The sequence below is a fragment of the Malurus melanocephalus genome, unplaced genomic scaffold (assembly GCF_030028575.1).
Source record: "Malurus melanocephalus ecotype Western Australia unplaced genomic scaffold, MMel_1.1 scaffold_570, whole genome shotgun sequence".
Lineage (NCBI taxonomy): Eukaryota > Metazoa > Chordata > Aves > Passeriformes > Maluridae > Malurus > Malurus melanocephalus.
This window is the reverse complement of record NW_026623802.1, coordinates 346,444-364,879: the sequence shown is the minus strand read 5'-3', so window position 1 is coordinate 364,879 and position 18,436 is coordinate 346,444. Positions and strand designations below refer to the sequence as shown.

Here is an 18,436-nt window from a genome sequence, read left to right as displayed (position 1 = left end):
AAGACCCTTAGGATTATCAAGTCCAACCATTTACCTAACAGTGCCAAGTCCACCACTAAAACGTATTTTACATAACTCCAGGGATAGTGAACCAGCCACTTCCATGGGCAGCCTGTTCCGATGCTGATAACTCTTTCAGAGAAGAAATTTTCCTTAATACCTATCTAAACCTCCCTTGACACAACTTGACGCCATTTCCTCTGGTCCTATCTCTTGCACCGTGGGAGGACAGCCTGACACTCACCTCGCTAAACTCTCTCTCAGGCAGCTGTGGAGAGCAGCCCAATCAATCAAACGCAACACCGTCATTACCAGGTTACCTAGCAACATTCTGATGTACCAAAATTCAAGSGAACTAAACTTTGAGGCATTCTGTCAATTTTATCTTGACAGACAAAAGGGAAAAAGGAGGAATCAGGGAATTACAAGCCAGTCAACTCTAGTCCATTCACAGAAAAACACTGAAAATAAAATYCAATTTGCCAACATCTACAAAGTATTGATGGGCTAAGTAACAGTCCACATGGATTTGTCARGAACAAATCACATCAATCCATCTTATTCCTATGACAACTATATAAATTTTGTGAATCCAGATGAAGCAACATCTGTCAAAACTTCAGTGGTGCTGTTGACAAAAAAATGCACAAAATTCTCAAAGGGAAGCTAGAAAAACACTGTCAAAAGAACACTCCCAATAAGAGAGATGTGTAAGAGTTTGGAAAAAACACAAAAACACTTGTAAATCATCACACTACAAAAACAAGATTTGAGCTTCACTAGAGAGAGCTGGATTGCAGACTAGGCTAATCAAATTTGCAAAGAACGCTAAGCTGGCCAGAGCTGTAGGCACACTTGATGCAAGGTTCTTGAGCAATGGGAAATAGGACCTGAAAAATCAAGGAAGCAATTTGGCAATGGTTACTGCAAAACAGCATCAGAAGCCAAAAACAGCTGAATGAAGAAAAGGAAAATAGTCAATTCCAGTACAATGGCACAAAACCCTGAAAAATATACTGTGATACATCTCTATTATTCATGACACCTATGAAGAAACTTTTGCCATSTAATTGGGCTAAATAAACCCAAAAAAGAAACAGTGCATTCAGTTATAACATCACAGCTGAAAATGGTGAATAACTGATAATCCTCAAATTATTTAACAGATGAACAAAGCTTTAGATAAACATCTGAAAAAGAATGAAACACATTTAATTACCTAGACTACAGCTGCCTAAAAGGTATCACTCTTAAAATGTACAGAAGACAGCTATAAAAAAAATAAATAAGTTGTTTTAAGTTGTTTTCTTTGTCCAATAGTAATAAGGAAAAGCAAAAATAGGCTCTCACTGAAGCAAAGGCTAAGTTAGGCTAAGTTAGACTCTAAAAACTCCTTTCTAAAGTGAGCCTAAAGACCTATTGGATTCTCATCACTGACAGTTCTAAGAACAGACTACAGAAGGAAATAAAAAGCAAAACAAAACATTGTCAGGAAAGGTTGAACACAGTGCTGATTCTACCCTGAAGCAGAGTGATGTCCCATTAAGACTCCTGCTTTTACTCACACCATTTTTGTCAATTCCTAAGCACAGGCTGAGGCATTTCCTTTGTATTTTTCATGATGCAGAACCTTCTTTCATCAGCACATTACCCATACACATCCAGACAAGCCCAAAGCACTTTAGCATTATCCACAGCACACTGACTTGTGGAGGTTTAGAGATTTTTGAGCTCAAAGTGAAAGCTGGGCATTTCAGGGGAAAAAAACCCTTCTTTTTCCATTCTTTTGTTTAGTCTTGTTTTCTGTTTTATGCAGAACACTTATCCCTTTCAGCTGCACTACCAGTTCACCCTCTAAAAACTACAGGCACAGCTGAAAATGATACAGTTCATAAAACTACATGCTCAGCTATTACTGAAAATGGAGCAAAATGGTATAATAYGAGTCAATTTTACAAGTCCTTCCATTAGGAACATGCTGTATTTCAGGTGATAAGAAAGTGACAAAAGTAAAAATCTAATTTTGTATGGTCCACTGCTACAAACTAAAAGACAATCCACAACAGCACCAATATGTTTTCTTTAATAGAGTGAATTATAAAAAGTTATAATTTCCTTCCCAAGAGACTCTGACAAATGCTTCACATGTATTGTATCTCCCTAGTTTGTTTCCTGGAACTGTTAATATCAAGACAGACCAAAAAATCAACCAACCCTATTTCTTTTTTTTTTGTTTGTTTGTTTTTTGTTTGTTTGTTTTGGATTTTTTGTTTATTTTTGTTTGTTGGGGGAGGGTTGGTTGGTTCTTTGGCTTGTTTTTTTATTGCAAACCAGAATTTCATTAGTCCTTACATATCAATAAGGCATGAACATAAGGACTTAAAAAAACCCTAAACAGTATGATCTTAGTTTTTTCCAGACATGCAACTGCTCAAGTCTACAATTGATTCACCCAGCAAACTYCCATAAAAGCATGTAAAAGAATGGAAACAAGAAGTCTGAAGAACACAGAGCACTGTGGGAGTGGCTGTGAGAATGAGAATATTAATCTGCATAGCATTTTCGTACAAGTATTTAATATTAATTAATATTATCTTCAGTACTAAATCACTTGATTGACAGGATCTTCCAACAGGAAAGCCTAATAAACTCTCCTAACTTTTGCTAGCAGAAAGATTTATTGTACCAAGAAACTGCTTTGTAAGAATAAATGATGAATTTAGGCCAAGCAAGTGACAGGGACTCCCTCGTTCTGAGTACCTCTCCCACATGAAGGTGCAGCTTTGCAGCAACACATGAAAGTCACACCTTTCAAAATGGYATGCACAGTAAGAGACACAGAAAGGGCAAAGGTTTTTTATGCCCTCATGTGTACAACAGAACAATTTCACCCACTGAGTGTACAGCATTTCTGAAGCACATTCCAGGATTACCATTCAGATGACTGAGCATTTAGGCCACAGGAAAGCTGACTGTGGTAATAGTTCGGAGTTGTGCACTGTCACCCAGTAAARTGTAAAATTCCATTTCATCACAGAAATATTAAGCTTTACAGTAGACATCAGTCTTTGTCATCATCATGTACTTTGCTTTCCAGTGATGCTCTTGCTATCATTGTTAAAGAATACTTTACTCTTAAGCACATATTTTCAAACAAACCTCAAATATAAAAATTACTCAACCTAAAAAAGGATAAAACTCTTATAAAAGTCCAAGCACTCGCCTAGAAATTACTTACAAAGCTTTTATATAAGTAAACATGTCATTCAGTCACAGTAAAYGCTAGCAAGCACCCAGTGGTAGGTAACTTACGGAAATTTTACCAATACAAGCATCTTCTGTATTTTGAATACAGAATGTACAGAAAGGAACTTATATTGGTAGTATCTTATTTCCATTAATTTTGAAAACAATAAAATTCTATCAGTATAAAAACATATAAATCTATCACAAAGTAAAGARGAAATATATTGTTTATTCAGAAGATGTTTGTTCCAGACTCAGAAAGGAAAGTTGTATCACATTACCACAGAGAGAGAGATTGTGGAAGTCCTGTAAGTAAATCATGCAAGTGCTCAAGGACAAAATTTCTTCCATGAATTTATGCTGTTTTATCACTGTTATGTAGCAAGTACATTAGGAGAAAAATCATAACTTTTAATGGTCCCTGGATGTCTTTAAAGAAGGTCAGCTTTTTTCAAGAACGATCACCATCGTTCATATTTATGTTACTTAAAGTATCTCCCTGTAAGAACAAAAGGCTGGACCTGAGCAGTAATTTTTTTGTATCTGAGCTTCCCAATCTGTCTTCTATAGCCTGCAATTTTCTCTTGTTTCAAACAGGGAAAGAAGGTGCTGATAGTGACAGTTACCACCTAATATAGGCCAAAGTATGTATTTCATTATTATGGAACTGTCACATGGGAAGGCATGATCTCCTACAAATATAAGGCTCTTAGAAACGACACACTCCAGCCTTAATGAGAAGGGTGAATGCATGTATGCACTTCAACTTTCCTAAATAGAAAAGCTTCAAACACAGCACATATTAACTCCACACTGGATACATTAACTTTACAAAGACAGCATCAAAAAGATCACAACAAATAATCACAAGGTAAGGTTTTCAGCAATGAAAATCAGTTTATTTATTAATATCTAGGGTCACCTGACACTTTCAGTTTTGTCGGAATGGGATGGATAATTTCGCATTCTATTTCACTTTGTGCCCCTTGGATGAAAATTATCTTGACCACCACACGTAGAGTTGTGTAACAAAGTCAGCAATGGAATGTTGGCTTACAGGACCATGGTAGGGTGGCCACGGAACTGCAGAACCAGAGAGCACACATACAAGCAGGGGAAAGTAACATTTAAGTGACCCTAAAGGATTCACTCAAATTCTAGTGGATGCAGACACACAGTTTCTAAGATAATTTAATAACCCACAGGATGCGAACRAGCACTGTGTGTTAATCTGTCCCTGATCTTTAACTCCTATTAAAAAGCCAAAGGAGGCATCCTAGAGATGGAAATGCTCCATTGTGTATTAAATCACTACCAGCACATAAATCTGTACCGGTACATGGAATGAAAGAAATGTCTTAGACTAAGGGTAAATTTCCACTGCCAACTTCAAGACTAGTACGCTGCAGACAAGGCAAACAAGTAAGCACCCTACTGGGAATAATAATTCTGACATTYCTTAATTTCAAAGTGTTGACATTTTATACTATTTTTACTTAAATATGCATTTCAATTCTGCCCAAACCAACACTAACAAATATAAAAGTCTTCTTRTCTCAGGCACTGGTTGATCACTTTTCCACTTGGGATACTGCTTGTCTTCCTTTAAATAACAAATGATGACAACCAGCAGTAACAACCACCTCCTCACGCACAGGAAGTTCAACACTGTCACTGATGGGATCATTATTTCACTGTTCCTACAAAGAAACTGCTTCTATAAAAGGAACCTATCAACTAAAGGAACCTATCAACTAAAGAAGAATTTGTGGTACGTAACTAAAATGTGGTGATACTGGGTTCCACCCCCATATTATCTGCTATTTTTCATAGATACTCCAAGTATCTCACTGGCAAAATACACTGACCTCATCAGCATTCCAAATTAGCATAAATTGTTTTGTATTTAACTGAGTCCTGTAAATATGAATTAAGAATAAAGTTTTGCTAAATTATATATCTAATTGTTCTAGAACAGCTGCTTACTAAAGAAATTTTCTGAACCCTCTTAAAAAACTTTAGAAATAGACATAAACTGAATACAGATAGTAGATATAAATTGGATCTCTTACTCCAAAAAACTTTGACCACAAGGTCAAAGATTTTAAAGCTTTTCACTTTTACCCTAGTAATAAAACATTGTGGACCTAAGCAACACGTTTAATTATTTGTACATGAACAATAGAGATGTTTTACATGATACTCAGTGAAATTCTTCAAGAAAATTGGAGAGAGCAATTAAGTATTGCTGTAAGTTTCTATGGAAAGGCTTACTGCAATCAGCCTTCAAATCCTGTAACATGTAAGCCAAGGAGRTATCACTTTTTCCCACCACATTTTCTCAGTTTCTTCACCAGCATATGCTATCCTAGCACGTRGTATATAAAAATATCTTCCATGATAGAAAAAAAAAATATTTTGAACCTCACAGACATTATAAATTTGAAATTCGGTCTACATTATAAAATCCCTCAAAAGCTATTCAACATATCCACTATTGAATTTGATCTGTTTTTAAGACTCTGCCTTATATAAATCAATTTACAACTGTTATATTTAAAAAAAAAACCACTGCTGCTGGAGGAAATAAGTTAACRTAACTTATAAATGCAACATATATAAAAGTCATAGGAATTAATTATTTGTAACCTGAAGATCAGGCTTAAAAGTACATAAACAAACCCCAAATAATTATTTATCTAAAATAGTCATCTTCAGGTTTGCTTTTCAAAAATAAATCAAGTTATATTATAAAATAAATTAAATTTAAATTCCAAAATTAAGATGACAAGCAGCTAAGTGAAAGCTTTACTTTTTTCCTAAAATACAGAGTACCAAGTAGAATAAGTTCTGCATGCAAAACCAAATATTTGGAAGTCAGCAAAACACACTCAGAAGACAGTGGGAGCTTCCAGTTCTTTCCAAGCCTTTGAACTACTCAAAGATGTACAGTGCAGAGATTTGATTCATTTGAAACCCTGACATTTAAGCAATCACAAGAGTCCTCACAGTTGAAGGAAAATCTATGAGGCTGAAAAACCCTACAGCTCAAGCAAAGAGTTTTGAATTTTACTTCAAAGACAATACTGCCTTTTTATCTCAATGATGCTTTGGACAGAAAATAATCAAAATCTATTTATAGCCACAATCATACTACATATGCTTTAAACGTAAGCAGATTATAAATTTGTAGGGGCCTTAAATTTGGTTTAATCTAAAAACACTATGTAGAATTTTCCAAAGGCTGCCTTTTCACCAGTTTAAAGACATTTACTTCATTTGCAATCCAATCCAATCTTTTCTTCTAGTCAATACCAGTTACCACTCCAAATTCCAAATTGGAATAGATAAAGCATATGAAACATTATCCAGTCACCATACCCCCTTCTCTTTTTCAAAGGGTTTTGTTTATTTCCCTCTGGATAAGAGAAAAAAAGCACAATATGATGGAAAACTTTCATTGTATCTACCAAAATTTATTTAAGAACACAGCAGGGCAGTACTCTTGGTAACAGACAAGCTGTTACCCTTTGTTCCTCTTCAGTCAATACAAATAGACTTGTATCTTTTGTCTTTGTTAACACTAGAAGGCACCTCGGGAAATTAGTAGAGTTAGGCTAAAATTAGATTTTGGAATACTCCTGGAGAGCCATAAAAATTCTCTCTCCTCACAGAATTTCATCTCTTAATTAGGGAAACTTTTTGTTTCTGAGTTTTATAGAAGACAAACACAAATTATCTCCTAATTCAGGAAGTCCATTAATGTCTTTTACTCACAAAAGATYTAGAAATTGACAGGAATATCAAACAGATAAGGTGCACTTCTGTTCAGTAAGAAGCATTTCAAAGTGACACATGCCTTGTACATTAGAATGGAGGTTGGCAGAAACTGCTTGCCACAAAGGATTTTAAACAACTGCAAAGTGATGTACAGCTTGCCCTTTGGCAGCCCAGGAAATAAGTTCCAAAGCCATTTCCCCAAGAGGATTCAGCCAGGCATTATTATACCAACAAATCAAAAGAAGTAGGGTAGCCTGGCTCAACAATATTTAAATAAATATTTTTTTTTTTATGCATGAGATACAGATCTCATTATGCTCAGTAAACCAGCTCTGTTAGTGGGGGAGCAAGTGGACACTTCTACCCTACATTACAGCAAAACTCTCTTTATTCCATCATAAGAAGAAATTCTGCTGTGGGGTAGCATCCCTCTACTACATTCTCCAGTCTTCCTGAATTGGAAACAAATCCCAAAGCCCAGCAGTTTCACTGATTCCACAAAGAACCCCCTCACAGYCAACAATGGCAATAATTTACATGAAATGTAAGCACTACTCTGCACTCATGTAAAAGTAATCACTCTAAGTGAAAAGAGTCCACATCACAATGYTGGAATTTATGAGATTCCCATTTTACTAGCTGGAAAGCACAGTGGTTAAAAGGGAAGTATGTCAGAGCTATAACCTTGATTGTGTCCACCACTCTAATTGGAAAACCAGATCTCTAAATCTTCRTTTTGACACTTTTATTTATCCCCTTCAAGCCTGGATCTGAAGCCTGAAAAATTTAAGTTGTTAAAGTGGTGATGTCTCAGCTAACAAGAATCTCTCCGTGTAGTGTAAGCTGCCGAAGAACAAAACACTGTCTTACCTATACACTGGCTCCAGGAGGGCTGCTTTAAGACTCAAAATATGAACTCACAGAACAGCCTTCCTGCTCCTCCCAGGAGCTATTTTCAGAGGGAATAAGCCCAGACATCAAAAGAATGTGGGACACTGAAAGGAAACAGTTTACCTGCCGCCAGCTGGTATCTGCTCTGTGTTTAGGCCCAAAGGACACACCCCACTACAGACAGCATCTTTCAATTCATGTCAAATGGCAGATCCTTTCAGACTTCTCAAACTGTTTTCCCCACCAAAGATTTACCCTGATTTGATTTAGCATCTGAGCTTACTCACAGAATTAGTCCCAAGGACTTGCAGCTTTGGTTCGCCTGATTCCAGCAGCTTGGCCACCATATGAAGGAAACTTTCCACAAATGGTTTTATGCTTTGAGAATGGCAAGCCATTAGAAGTTGATCCAGTGCCTCCATGGCAATTAAAACATAACTGAAAATTAATCAGAGAGACTCACATAAAGATGTATTGCATTTATCATTTATTCAATTAGTTCAATTCAGGTTCTTATCACAAAAAATAGAAAAGAAAGAAAGGAAAGCACGTATTTTCCACTGTATAAAAATGACACTTAGTGTTATTTCCTACATCCATATTTTCTCTTTTTTTCTCTTCTTTATGAGGGAGGGGGTGGATAGGTGGGAGGGGAAGTGGGGAATTGAGTGTTGGCCATTTACCCTTTATATAGTTATAAAGTCTTCAGATATGGAGGCAAAAAAATTATAGTCTGCGATGTTGATTTTTTGCCAATTCCTGACACTTCTTAGACTCAATATTTCTCACTTAAATATTTGATTTAGCCAAAAGGGCTGAAAAGAAAAGGTGTATTGGGTTWACATAGCCAGGTTTTAGCAGCAATGGGCTGTGAGGGTGCTTTCTTTGAGAATCCAGGAACTGTMCCCATGACAGACACAGCCAACTCCAGTCAGCTCCAAGACCAACCCACACTTTCCCAAACCAAAACCCATCAGGGATGCTGGAATTGCCCCCAGGTAAGCAGATATCCATAGTGCAGACCATGGAGGACCCTGTGCTGGAGCAGGTGGATGTGCCCTGAAGKAAGCTGCTGCCCATGGAAAGGCCCTGCTGGAACAGGTTCTGGGCAGGCCCCATGGAGAGGAGCCCATGCAAGAGCTTTTCTGGCAGGACCTGTGACCCCAAGGGGGACCCATACTGGAGCAGCCTGTTCCTGAAGGACTGCACCCTGCAGAAAGAAGCCACGCTAGAGCAGTTCTTGAAAGACTGCCAACAACAAGGACAGAGCYAATGCTGGAGCAGGGTAAGAGTGTGGGGAAGAAAGACCAGGAGACACACAAGATGGTACAAGCTGACCACAGTCTCCATTCCTAATTTGCACTGCTTGGTGTGGGTGGAGGTAAAGGGCTTGGGAGTGAAATTGAGCCTGGGATGAAAGAGAGGTGGAGCAAAAGTGGTTTTTAGCTTTGTTTTCATTTCTCGCTATCCTATTCTGTCATTAATTGGCAATAATTAAATAAATCCTCCCCAAATTAAGTCTCTTTTTTTTCCCATGATGGCACTGAATAATCTCCCTGTCCTTATCTCAACCCATGAGCTTTCCATTTTATTTTCTTCTCCATCTGGCTGAGCAGGAGGAGTGAGAGCAGCTGGATGGGCGCTTGGCAGCCAAACAAGGTTAACAGACCACAAAGGGACTGGGTCTGTCTTGCCTTCCAGACTTGATCWGAACAAACATGATGAAATTCCATGACTTGTTAGCATCTATTTTTAATGCTGTGACTTCTCTCCTTACCCATAGCGATGTCTGACTACATCCCTGCTCAGTCTCTCTGCAAGGTAAGCCCCAATTCGATCCAGCTTCTCTGGTGCAGAAACTGCATAGAAAGTCAGCTTCTCCATGTCAGCTTTAACAAGACCATCCTAAAACCACAAATACAAAATAGAAAATTATTATAATAGAAAAGGAGTTCATAGGAAGTATAAGCTTTCCAAGTGGTTTTTTTTTTCTTTTTTCTTAGTTAAAGATCAGGGCTTTACAGATGGAAATAAGCTTACAAAAAAATTTAAAAAAAACCCCAAACATCTGAGCAAAACAGCTTAGCTGCAAAAATCAGCAACATTAAGCAATTAAAATATTTTTTGATGAAATGAAGCAGCTAGCTTGCTCCACCATATTTTTGTGATGGAAGAGGTATTTTATGAGAAGATATGTARTGAGATATGTAACCAGTTCTAAGACACACTTCTTTTCTACTAGAACAATTTAATATTTTTATGTTCCCATCCCCCCCCCAAAGTCGATGTGATGCACAATTTTGATAAAATATACAAACAAGATTGTAGTCTAAATATTTTATATTGTAGTTTAAATATTTTATTTCTTCAGTGTCAGATCTTGAACAAGGCTGATCTCCAGGCACCTGAAGGCTAATTGTTAGAACAACATCAAAGATTAACATATCAGCTCCAATGTGAACTTGCAGCATGGATCTGCWCAGATGAGGTTATAATCATAGCTATCAGGAAAGCAGGATAAGGCTTTTCGTCTCTTTTTTATTCCTGGAAGTTCATGAAAATATTTGTTTTTCAAATAAATTACTTTGAGGCTTTTTAAACACTCATTATTGATTAATGGATTTTATCAAGCAATCTTCTCATASTTTAGAGAAGGTCTGTAACTCAAGAGAAACATCATGGACTGGCCTGTGTCCTGCTCTAAGCCAATGGATATTAACCAAAACAGAGACTAAGAAGTGCCAACTCAGGGCTTCTGAGCGACATTTAACTATAACACTACAACTGTAGCAATTCCAGGAGTTTCTACAACTGTACCAAAAACCAGGTTAGAACAAATAAACCCATAAAACGATACTGTTCCATGCATTCAATATATACTGTATCCACAGAAAACATTTGCTTTAAAGCCAGTAACATGCACTTACATAATCACTGGCACTCAATCACACCACAGTTTTTTAAAAAAGACCACATACTTTGTAACATATAAGCCAAATATTAAGCAAATACTGACTGTTCTGCTAACTTCTACTATAACAAAATATATAAAAATTTGATAATACACTTAAAAAGTGGAGCAGCAGAAGCATAAGCTCTTGATCAGTCTGAACTGTCAAACGATTATGTGCAGACATAGGCATTACTAAATTGTACACACAGTTATTTATTTTCACAGAGAGCAAGAGTTAGGCTTTAACACAGATCCAAGATTGTTGCAGTGAAATTAAAAGAAATAAAATTGTAAATGAGTACCTGGAGAAATTAAAAAAAAAACCTATCAGAAAAACATTTTTGGGTCACAACAGTCTACCAGAACCATAAAAATGTTCACAGTCATTAAGTCAAGAGTTAAAAAATTAAAATCCTGTAGAAAACCAGAAAATGCTCACACCTGCAACAACAAGAAAGCATTTGTATTTCTAAAAGGTGATGAAGTCAAKTACTATCTCTGCAGCAGAGACAGTAATTGTTTAATTAAATCTCTGTTTCTCTGAGCAAAACATAATAATTYTATTCTTCAATGTGCAGCCCTGCTTTGGAAATGGAATTAGACCAGATGTTTTACACAAGTCCTTCTCCAGATAAATTATTCTACTAACGTCTCTTAAAGCTATTAAGTGCTAAAGCAGAATTTATGGTAAAACATTAAAAGAGAAAAGAAAAAATAAAGTTAAAAAAGAAATTGCTTAAGCACTGGCTATAACCAAAATTTTTCAAACACCATTCCCTTAAAATTTAAAAGTCATTACTCACTTTTGGATCTTCAGGAAATATGTTATCTACCAGACGCTTGTAGCGAGGTCGCAGCGCAGCACAGCAGCAGCAAACTCCTGCAGAGAGATTTACCCAACGGGATTTAGAATGCAGTTCTGGGGACTCATTTGAAGGGACAAGCTGACAAGTATGGAGGAAGAAGATAACACTGAATTCAGCTTGCTATCAGCAATAAAGCAAAATCAAGGGAATTGAAAGCACAAATAAGTCAAATAAGCAAAACGACCATCACACATGAGAAAATATGCAAGCATATCGGGTGCTAAAAATGCACCTGTCATCCATACCTAGAAACATGCAGAAAAGACAAGGCATTTTAAAATTTAGTCMTATTAAAATCAAAGCTACTTTATTTGTGGGTTTATCTTCATTCTGAATGACTGTTTCAAAACATCAAAATGTGCATTGTGTTCATTATTCTAAAAAATTAAAACAAAAATGAAATTTGTTTTAAAGGTACCCATATAAACCAACAKAAACCATAATATACAAAACAAGCTCTGCCTTCCTTATTGCTTATCCTTCCTTTTACTGGGCATTGGTGAAATGACAGCCAGTTGAAGCAGAGAAATGAATTTTTTTGATCTCATTTCTACTCTATTACTAATGCATATAATYAGAACAATGCATATAACTTCAAGTTTATTAATTTTAGAAGTCACASTGCCTGGTCTAGAAAGCTAACAAACCTGCAAAGCATTGTTTGGTCTTTTTTCTAGCACTTARGACTACTAGAACTTTGGAATTAGGTTAATACACAGCACAAAAATAAATAATTAAAAAAAAAAAATTCTAGGTATCTGTCCAGCTGTTTATCATGGCAGACTTAATCCCTTTTTAATTTTTTTTGAGAAATCAGATTTTAAATGTTTCAGTGGACATATTACCTGATTAACTCACTGGTCAGGCCTCAGATCAACACCAAAGTCGCTCTAATGCACAAGAGCTACTCAGTAAACAATAACACACTCAATAATAGTATCTCAAGCATACATGCAGATCATGTCTTTCAAGTCTCRGCATGTGAAGGATTCACAGTAGCTAAACACCTTGCAAATGCCTTATTAAGGGAATCCAATTACATACTCAAATAAATCTTGTAACACTTTGCCAAAAATAGTAAAAAATGGAAAACAATAAAGGGTATCTTGGAACAAACTGATTACAATTTATCTGCAAATGCATCCAGACTTGCGTATCTTTACTTAAAATATCTAAGTAATCTTAGTGGTTTTTATCCATATTTATCAGARCATCCGGGAGATTCATTACAAAGACTTCCCCTGCTGCACTTGGTTTTTATTACAAGACTCTACAGTAGACATTCTCCTCTATTCCACCTGTTTTCTGATATTATTTGTCTTTTGGACAAAAAATGTATTCTGCACATACTTCAACAACTTATTTCTTCCAATCTATTTAATCAAAAACAATTATCAAAGACAGATCTGTGATTTTAGAACTGTACACTAACTCAAAGTTCTCCCCAATGGTCCTGATTTCTCCCCAGCTCATGAATTAGAGTCCTGTATCACCAGTAAGATCAACGCTGACTTATGACTTCAATACATAATTACAAAAACAAAAAGAACCACTCTGGGAATAAACACATGAAATACTGAGAATTTTTCTGTTAAATAGTACTTTGTTATTACTGTCAAACTCTTCATACAATTCCTGCTGATGAAGTCTAACAAATGTAAAAATCTACATTTACATAAAAGCTGCAGGTAAGAAGTAACTAATATCAAAGYTGTTTAATATGCCACTGGAAAATGTAGGTATGCAAAGGCATTAAAACCCTAACTGACTTAAAACAGAAATAATTTAGACAGTTCTACAAAAATATTCTAATGAGAGCATGCTGTGCAATATTTTAAAAGTAAACAAAATCATAGTAACAAAAGAGTACTGTATTAATGTCTAGTATATTATTATGTATGGGGAAATTCGGGTAAGACCATCAAAATCCACAAAAAGAACCCCATAATATTGCTAGACATTTCTTGATTTAGGAATGCAACTGTGCACTTGGCTGATCACTCTTTGTACTTGGTGTTCCTACTTGGTTTTCTRCCTTATGGTTGACCATTAACTTTGCTCCACAGTAAACAGTACGTTTGATTACAACTAAATATAGCAAAATATTCYAGCAATAACTGTAGCAAAATATTTTGATACAACTACCTAAAACATAWCAATAGCAGGAAAACATTCAAAAATACTGCAAGACAAGCAATTAAAAATATTTTAAAAATACTTTCTCCATATCTAAATTACAGAAGAAAATCTTTGCAAAGAACTGCAATTTAAATCTTAAAATGGTGTTTTAAACCCAGTTAATTACATAAATTTAACATAAAATCTGGATACAGTTACTCCTTTGAGATGGATAAAAACGATCAGATAACAGTACCAGCTCATTCTGGCAGCATTACCGGGAGGTTTCAGTTAATGGAAACATAATATTGTTGAAATACTGCTTTTCAAATTTACGGCGCATGGAGAATTTTATACTGCTTTTCAAATTTATGGCGCATGGTGAATTTTGACACCAAAAAAAGGCCTAACAGTAAGTACATGCAAGATTTAAATTTTTCTCCTCATCTTGGATTTTTGATAGTATCTTTACATTGCTATGTATTTAATTATAGAAGTGTTTAAATGGAAAAAAAAACCCATAAGCTTGTCAAAAATTCTTTATCATCAAAGTATAAACCTAAAATTAATATGATGTTAATACCATCAAAAGAACTTCCTACACTAAACAGAACGTTCAAGTATCAGAAAGTGAGATTTAATCTGTCAAAGCTTTCAGCCTCCAAGCAGAGCACTATCAGAAATAAAACTSACAGGCACTCCAAACAACACAGAAAAAAATGACAACCAAAACCAAAAACCAAAATAATTAACAGTCATGACATGGATTTTGTGGAAAAACTACTAATTATTGCTCAGTTATACAATTTTGATATAACCATGGAAAATTAATAAAACTGTAGAAATAGGTTTAAAGAATGTATGAATATATATATTTAAAAAAAAAAAGACAACAAAGCAAAATAAATAAAAAAAATAAAGTCAACAGCTTACATTAAAAATAACCCATAAAATCTAGGAACCTCTTACTACATAGATCAAAAAGATGAATTTTGTAAAAGACGGATAGAAGTTGAATAATTAAAAACTGATTCCCTACTTCTTGGATATCAATTTAACACAGACAAAAATATATCCAAATAAACACATTCGTTTCATAAATAAAATGCTTTGTAGGTCTGTAGAACACAGRTAAAAAGAACCTGTTCTACTTTAAGCAAGTTTATTGAGGAAAAATCCTATGACAATTCCTTTTTAGTGTTAGGCAAAATTTGCATTTTAATGGCCTCCTCCTTGCAGACATCTTTATACCATTTAATGAAAGTAAATATAAAGGTTAAAGCAATATCTACAGTCTACACTGTAATGTGATAGTGAATGAAAAAAGTTTAAAAAATACTTATTATTTGTTTCTCCAGTAGTGGGATTTTTATCAAATTAAAACATGCACATTCTCTTCAGTTAAAGGAGTCCTATAATCTGTATTTGACATGATAACACTGTACATATTTACCAGTTGCACAGGTACTTCTCTTTACACATATTTATTCTACACAACAGCAGTAAGATACAGYCCCCGCTATCAGAAAATGGGAATTTCACCTACCCAAACACATACACGGTCTCGGTTCAAAAGCAGAATTATAATCATAGGCTTTTTCTTGCTCAACAGTTGGAACTTGCACATACTGCCTCATCCTGGATATGAATTCACTCCCCGGGAACTGTCTCCTTTCCCAGAAATTTGCTCTCTCACACTCACATAGCGGCGGTTACTTCCCGCGAGGGCTCTGCAATACTGTAAGCTTATCTGATCAGCTCTGTGACATCTGCATAAAGCCACCAAACACGTGAAAAACTTCAGTATCAAATTCTGTTAACAAGGCCAGGCACAAGAAAAGAGAAAGGAATAAAAGATACATTATCAATGTGTGATTCACAGCTCCTTGAATGAAACTGCACAGACAGTTTCATTACTTCAACTTGCCTGAAACACACAGTTCATTATTTCTCTGACTAGAAGTAAAAAAATCCAAATAGTTTCAGGAAAAACTATCCTCAGTCAGCTGCCACATATCACTGCAGAGTGATAAATATTTTAACAAAACYTACTCCCTTGGTCTTCTTGTAGAACAGACAGAGAGAAACTTATTTAAGGCAGACTACTGACCAAAAAGACTTTTTTAAACAGAACAGCTTATTTTACCTCTAAGATTAAAGAAACAATCTAAAAATAATGAAATTTACATTCTCTCTAATATTACTTTTGAATTTAAGAAGCAAGGATTACAGAACGTAAATCATTAACATCCTTATGACACATCAGGKAGAAAATCAGTTTTGAGTTAAGCAATTCTGAAGTTACTTTCCAACTTCCCATGAATTTTCAGCATTTTATTGTCTCACTTCCTACATTACATCCACTTGGGCAACACAAATAAAGGATKTTCATAGAGACATTTTTATAAACCCTGGAAGTTGTAAGTATTGTTTTTAATAAAAACATAGCTAATAATTTCCACTATATAAAAAATCCATACCAATTCTAGACTCAGGAGATTAGTGTTAATAACTCACTGAGCTACACAGAAACTGTAACCACATAGTTTACTACAGGAAATCCTATGGTGAAAATTAGAAAAATACATATTACAATATGCATATTCAAATTAGTTGGTCTGAATATTTGTGCTACATCTTACTCATACAAAATTCCAGGAAAACAAAACCTTCAGGGTGGGTTTAAACATAAAACACCAAGTTCTGCCCTTTGAGTTTAAAATGCCACATTATTTTCTTCTTTATAAAAACCTAGGAAAAGGGAAAATAAGTCATCCCTTTTTATCTAATGCTGGAATTTCTTTCAATGGTGTCTAATATTGTTGCCAACTGTTTACAGAGTATTAATAACCTGAAGCAACATTTCATGTTCACACACTGAATATTTTTGCTATGTCCCAAGCTTGGATCTGGTCATCCCTAACTTTACTTGCTATCTTCCAAGCTTTTTTAAAAAAAATCTTATTCTATCAAAAAATGGTATAATTAACATAAAAGTTTCAATTTAAAGAAAAACATATGTTTTGCTAATACCAAGAGACTGAGAAATATTAAAACTACATTTGGTTGTTCAATATACTTAAATAAAACTACGTAAAAATTTACTTGACTTTAATACATTAAACTTTCATTTTACCTATTTTTCTGTATCCGAGAAGAGAAACATAAATAAAATAACTTTCTTTCAAATATCCTGGTGAAAATGCATAAAATAAGACTTTAACCATAACACTTACTATACTTGGTTATTTCTGAACTGTTAATATCAGTTGACGCATTTAACTCTGAACTAAAATGATTTTCAAGGGCATTCCCATTCCACTATGAAAAAGAGATCAGACATTTTATAACAAGGAAATTATTCCAGCCATATAAGGGAGTTAATTAAAAATATTCTTCAAGCTGCTATAAAAAGAACCACAGCTGTAAGGACGCGCTGATCAGCCATTGCAATGTCCCTGGAATGCACTCCCAGAGGGCACAGTGGACTCATCATTTAGAGAGGATGAAGTCTCATCCCCCAGATGAGCCTCTCCTCCCCTCACCCAAGTGTGCTAGAAGCTGACTTCTAAGTGACTCGTTTCCAGCCTCTCTTCATCAAAATGCAGCACAGAAAATGTCCAACATGCCGATGAAATCTTTGTCTTGGGAAAATGATAGTCATSTTGATGTGAACTTCTGATCCCCAGGACAGCAAACTCTTAAAACTTTTAATAAAATCTAATGGGGMAAATTCCACCCATACCTAGGTTCTGCAATTTTACATTTATTTTTAATAATATTTTGGTGTTCCGTTTATTTAAAACAAATGAAACCACCCCACCACCCCCCAAAAAAGCTTTCTCCTTAGAATTTCTTACACTAAGCTAAAAATTAAATAAAGTTAATTGTGGTGCGATTTGACTTCAAGCAGAGTTCTTCCAAACTGGAATCACAGAATCATAAAGGTTGGAAAAGACCTCTAAGATCATCAGATTCAACAACCAACCCAGCACCAACACCATGTTCACCACTAAACCATGTCCTGAAGTGCCACATACACCTTTTTTTTGAACACTTCAAGGGATGGTGACTCCARCACTCCCCTGGGAAGCCTATCCCAGTGCCTGACCACCTTTTCTGTGAAGATTACTTTCCTAATATCCAGTCTCAAYCTCTCCTGGTGCAACTCGAGGCCATTTTCTCATCCTGTCTCTTGTTACTTGGGAGAAAAGACCGACCCTGACATGGCTACAGCCTCCTTTCAGGGARTTGTGGAGAATGATAAGGTCCCCRCTGARCCTCCTTTWCTCCAGGCTGCCTCTGCTGCTCCTCACCATACTCCTGACCCTTCCCCAKCTCCAMTGCCCTTCTCTGAACAYGCTCATGAACMTCAATCTCTTTTTTGCTGTGAGTGGCCCAAAATTCAAGGTGTGGCCTYASCAGTGCTGAATACAGGGRAACTGTCACTGCCCTGGTCCGGCAGACCACACTGTTGCTGATACAGGCCAGTTTGCCATTGACCTTCTTGGCCACCTGGGCACACACTTGGCTCATGTTCAGCCATCGCTGACCAACACTCCCGGATCCTTTTCTGCCAGCT

General features: G+C 35.8%; 1 protein-coding gene across 8 annotated transcripts in view; it reads right to left on the bottom strand.

Annotated features, from left to right (window-relative positions):
- Positions 1 to 18,436, bottom strand: part of EFR3A (EFR3 homolog A) — a 75,216-nt gene that overhangs the window by 40,354 nt on the left and 16,426 nt on the right. For 4 of the 8 annotated variants that reach the window (XM_057382492.1, XM_057382493.1, XM_057382495.1 and 1 more), the window contains 3 exons: positions 11,674 to 11,750; positions 9,695 to 9,822; positions 8,205 to 8,355 (listed from right to left, as the gene is read on the bottom strand). In XM_057382492.1, the coding sequence (XP_057238475.1) occupies positions 8,205 to 8,355; positions 9,695 to 9,822; positions 11,674 to 11,750 (356 nt within the window). Of the gene's footprint in view, positions 1 to 8,204; positions 8,356 to 9,694; positions 9,823 to 11,673; positions 11,751 to 15,400; positions 15,667 to 18,436 lie in introns of those variants that run through there. The other 4 variants (XM_057382491.1, XM_057382490.1, XM_057382496.1 and 1 more) reach the window with 3 other exon arrangements.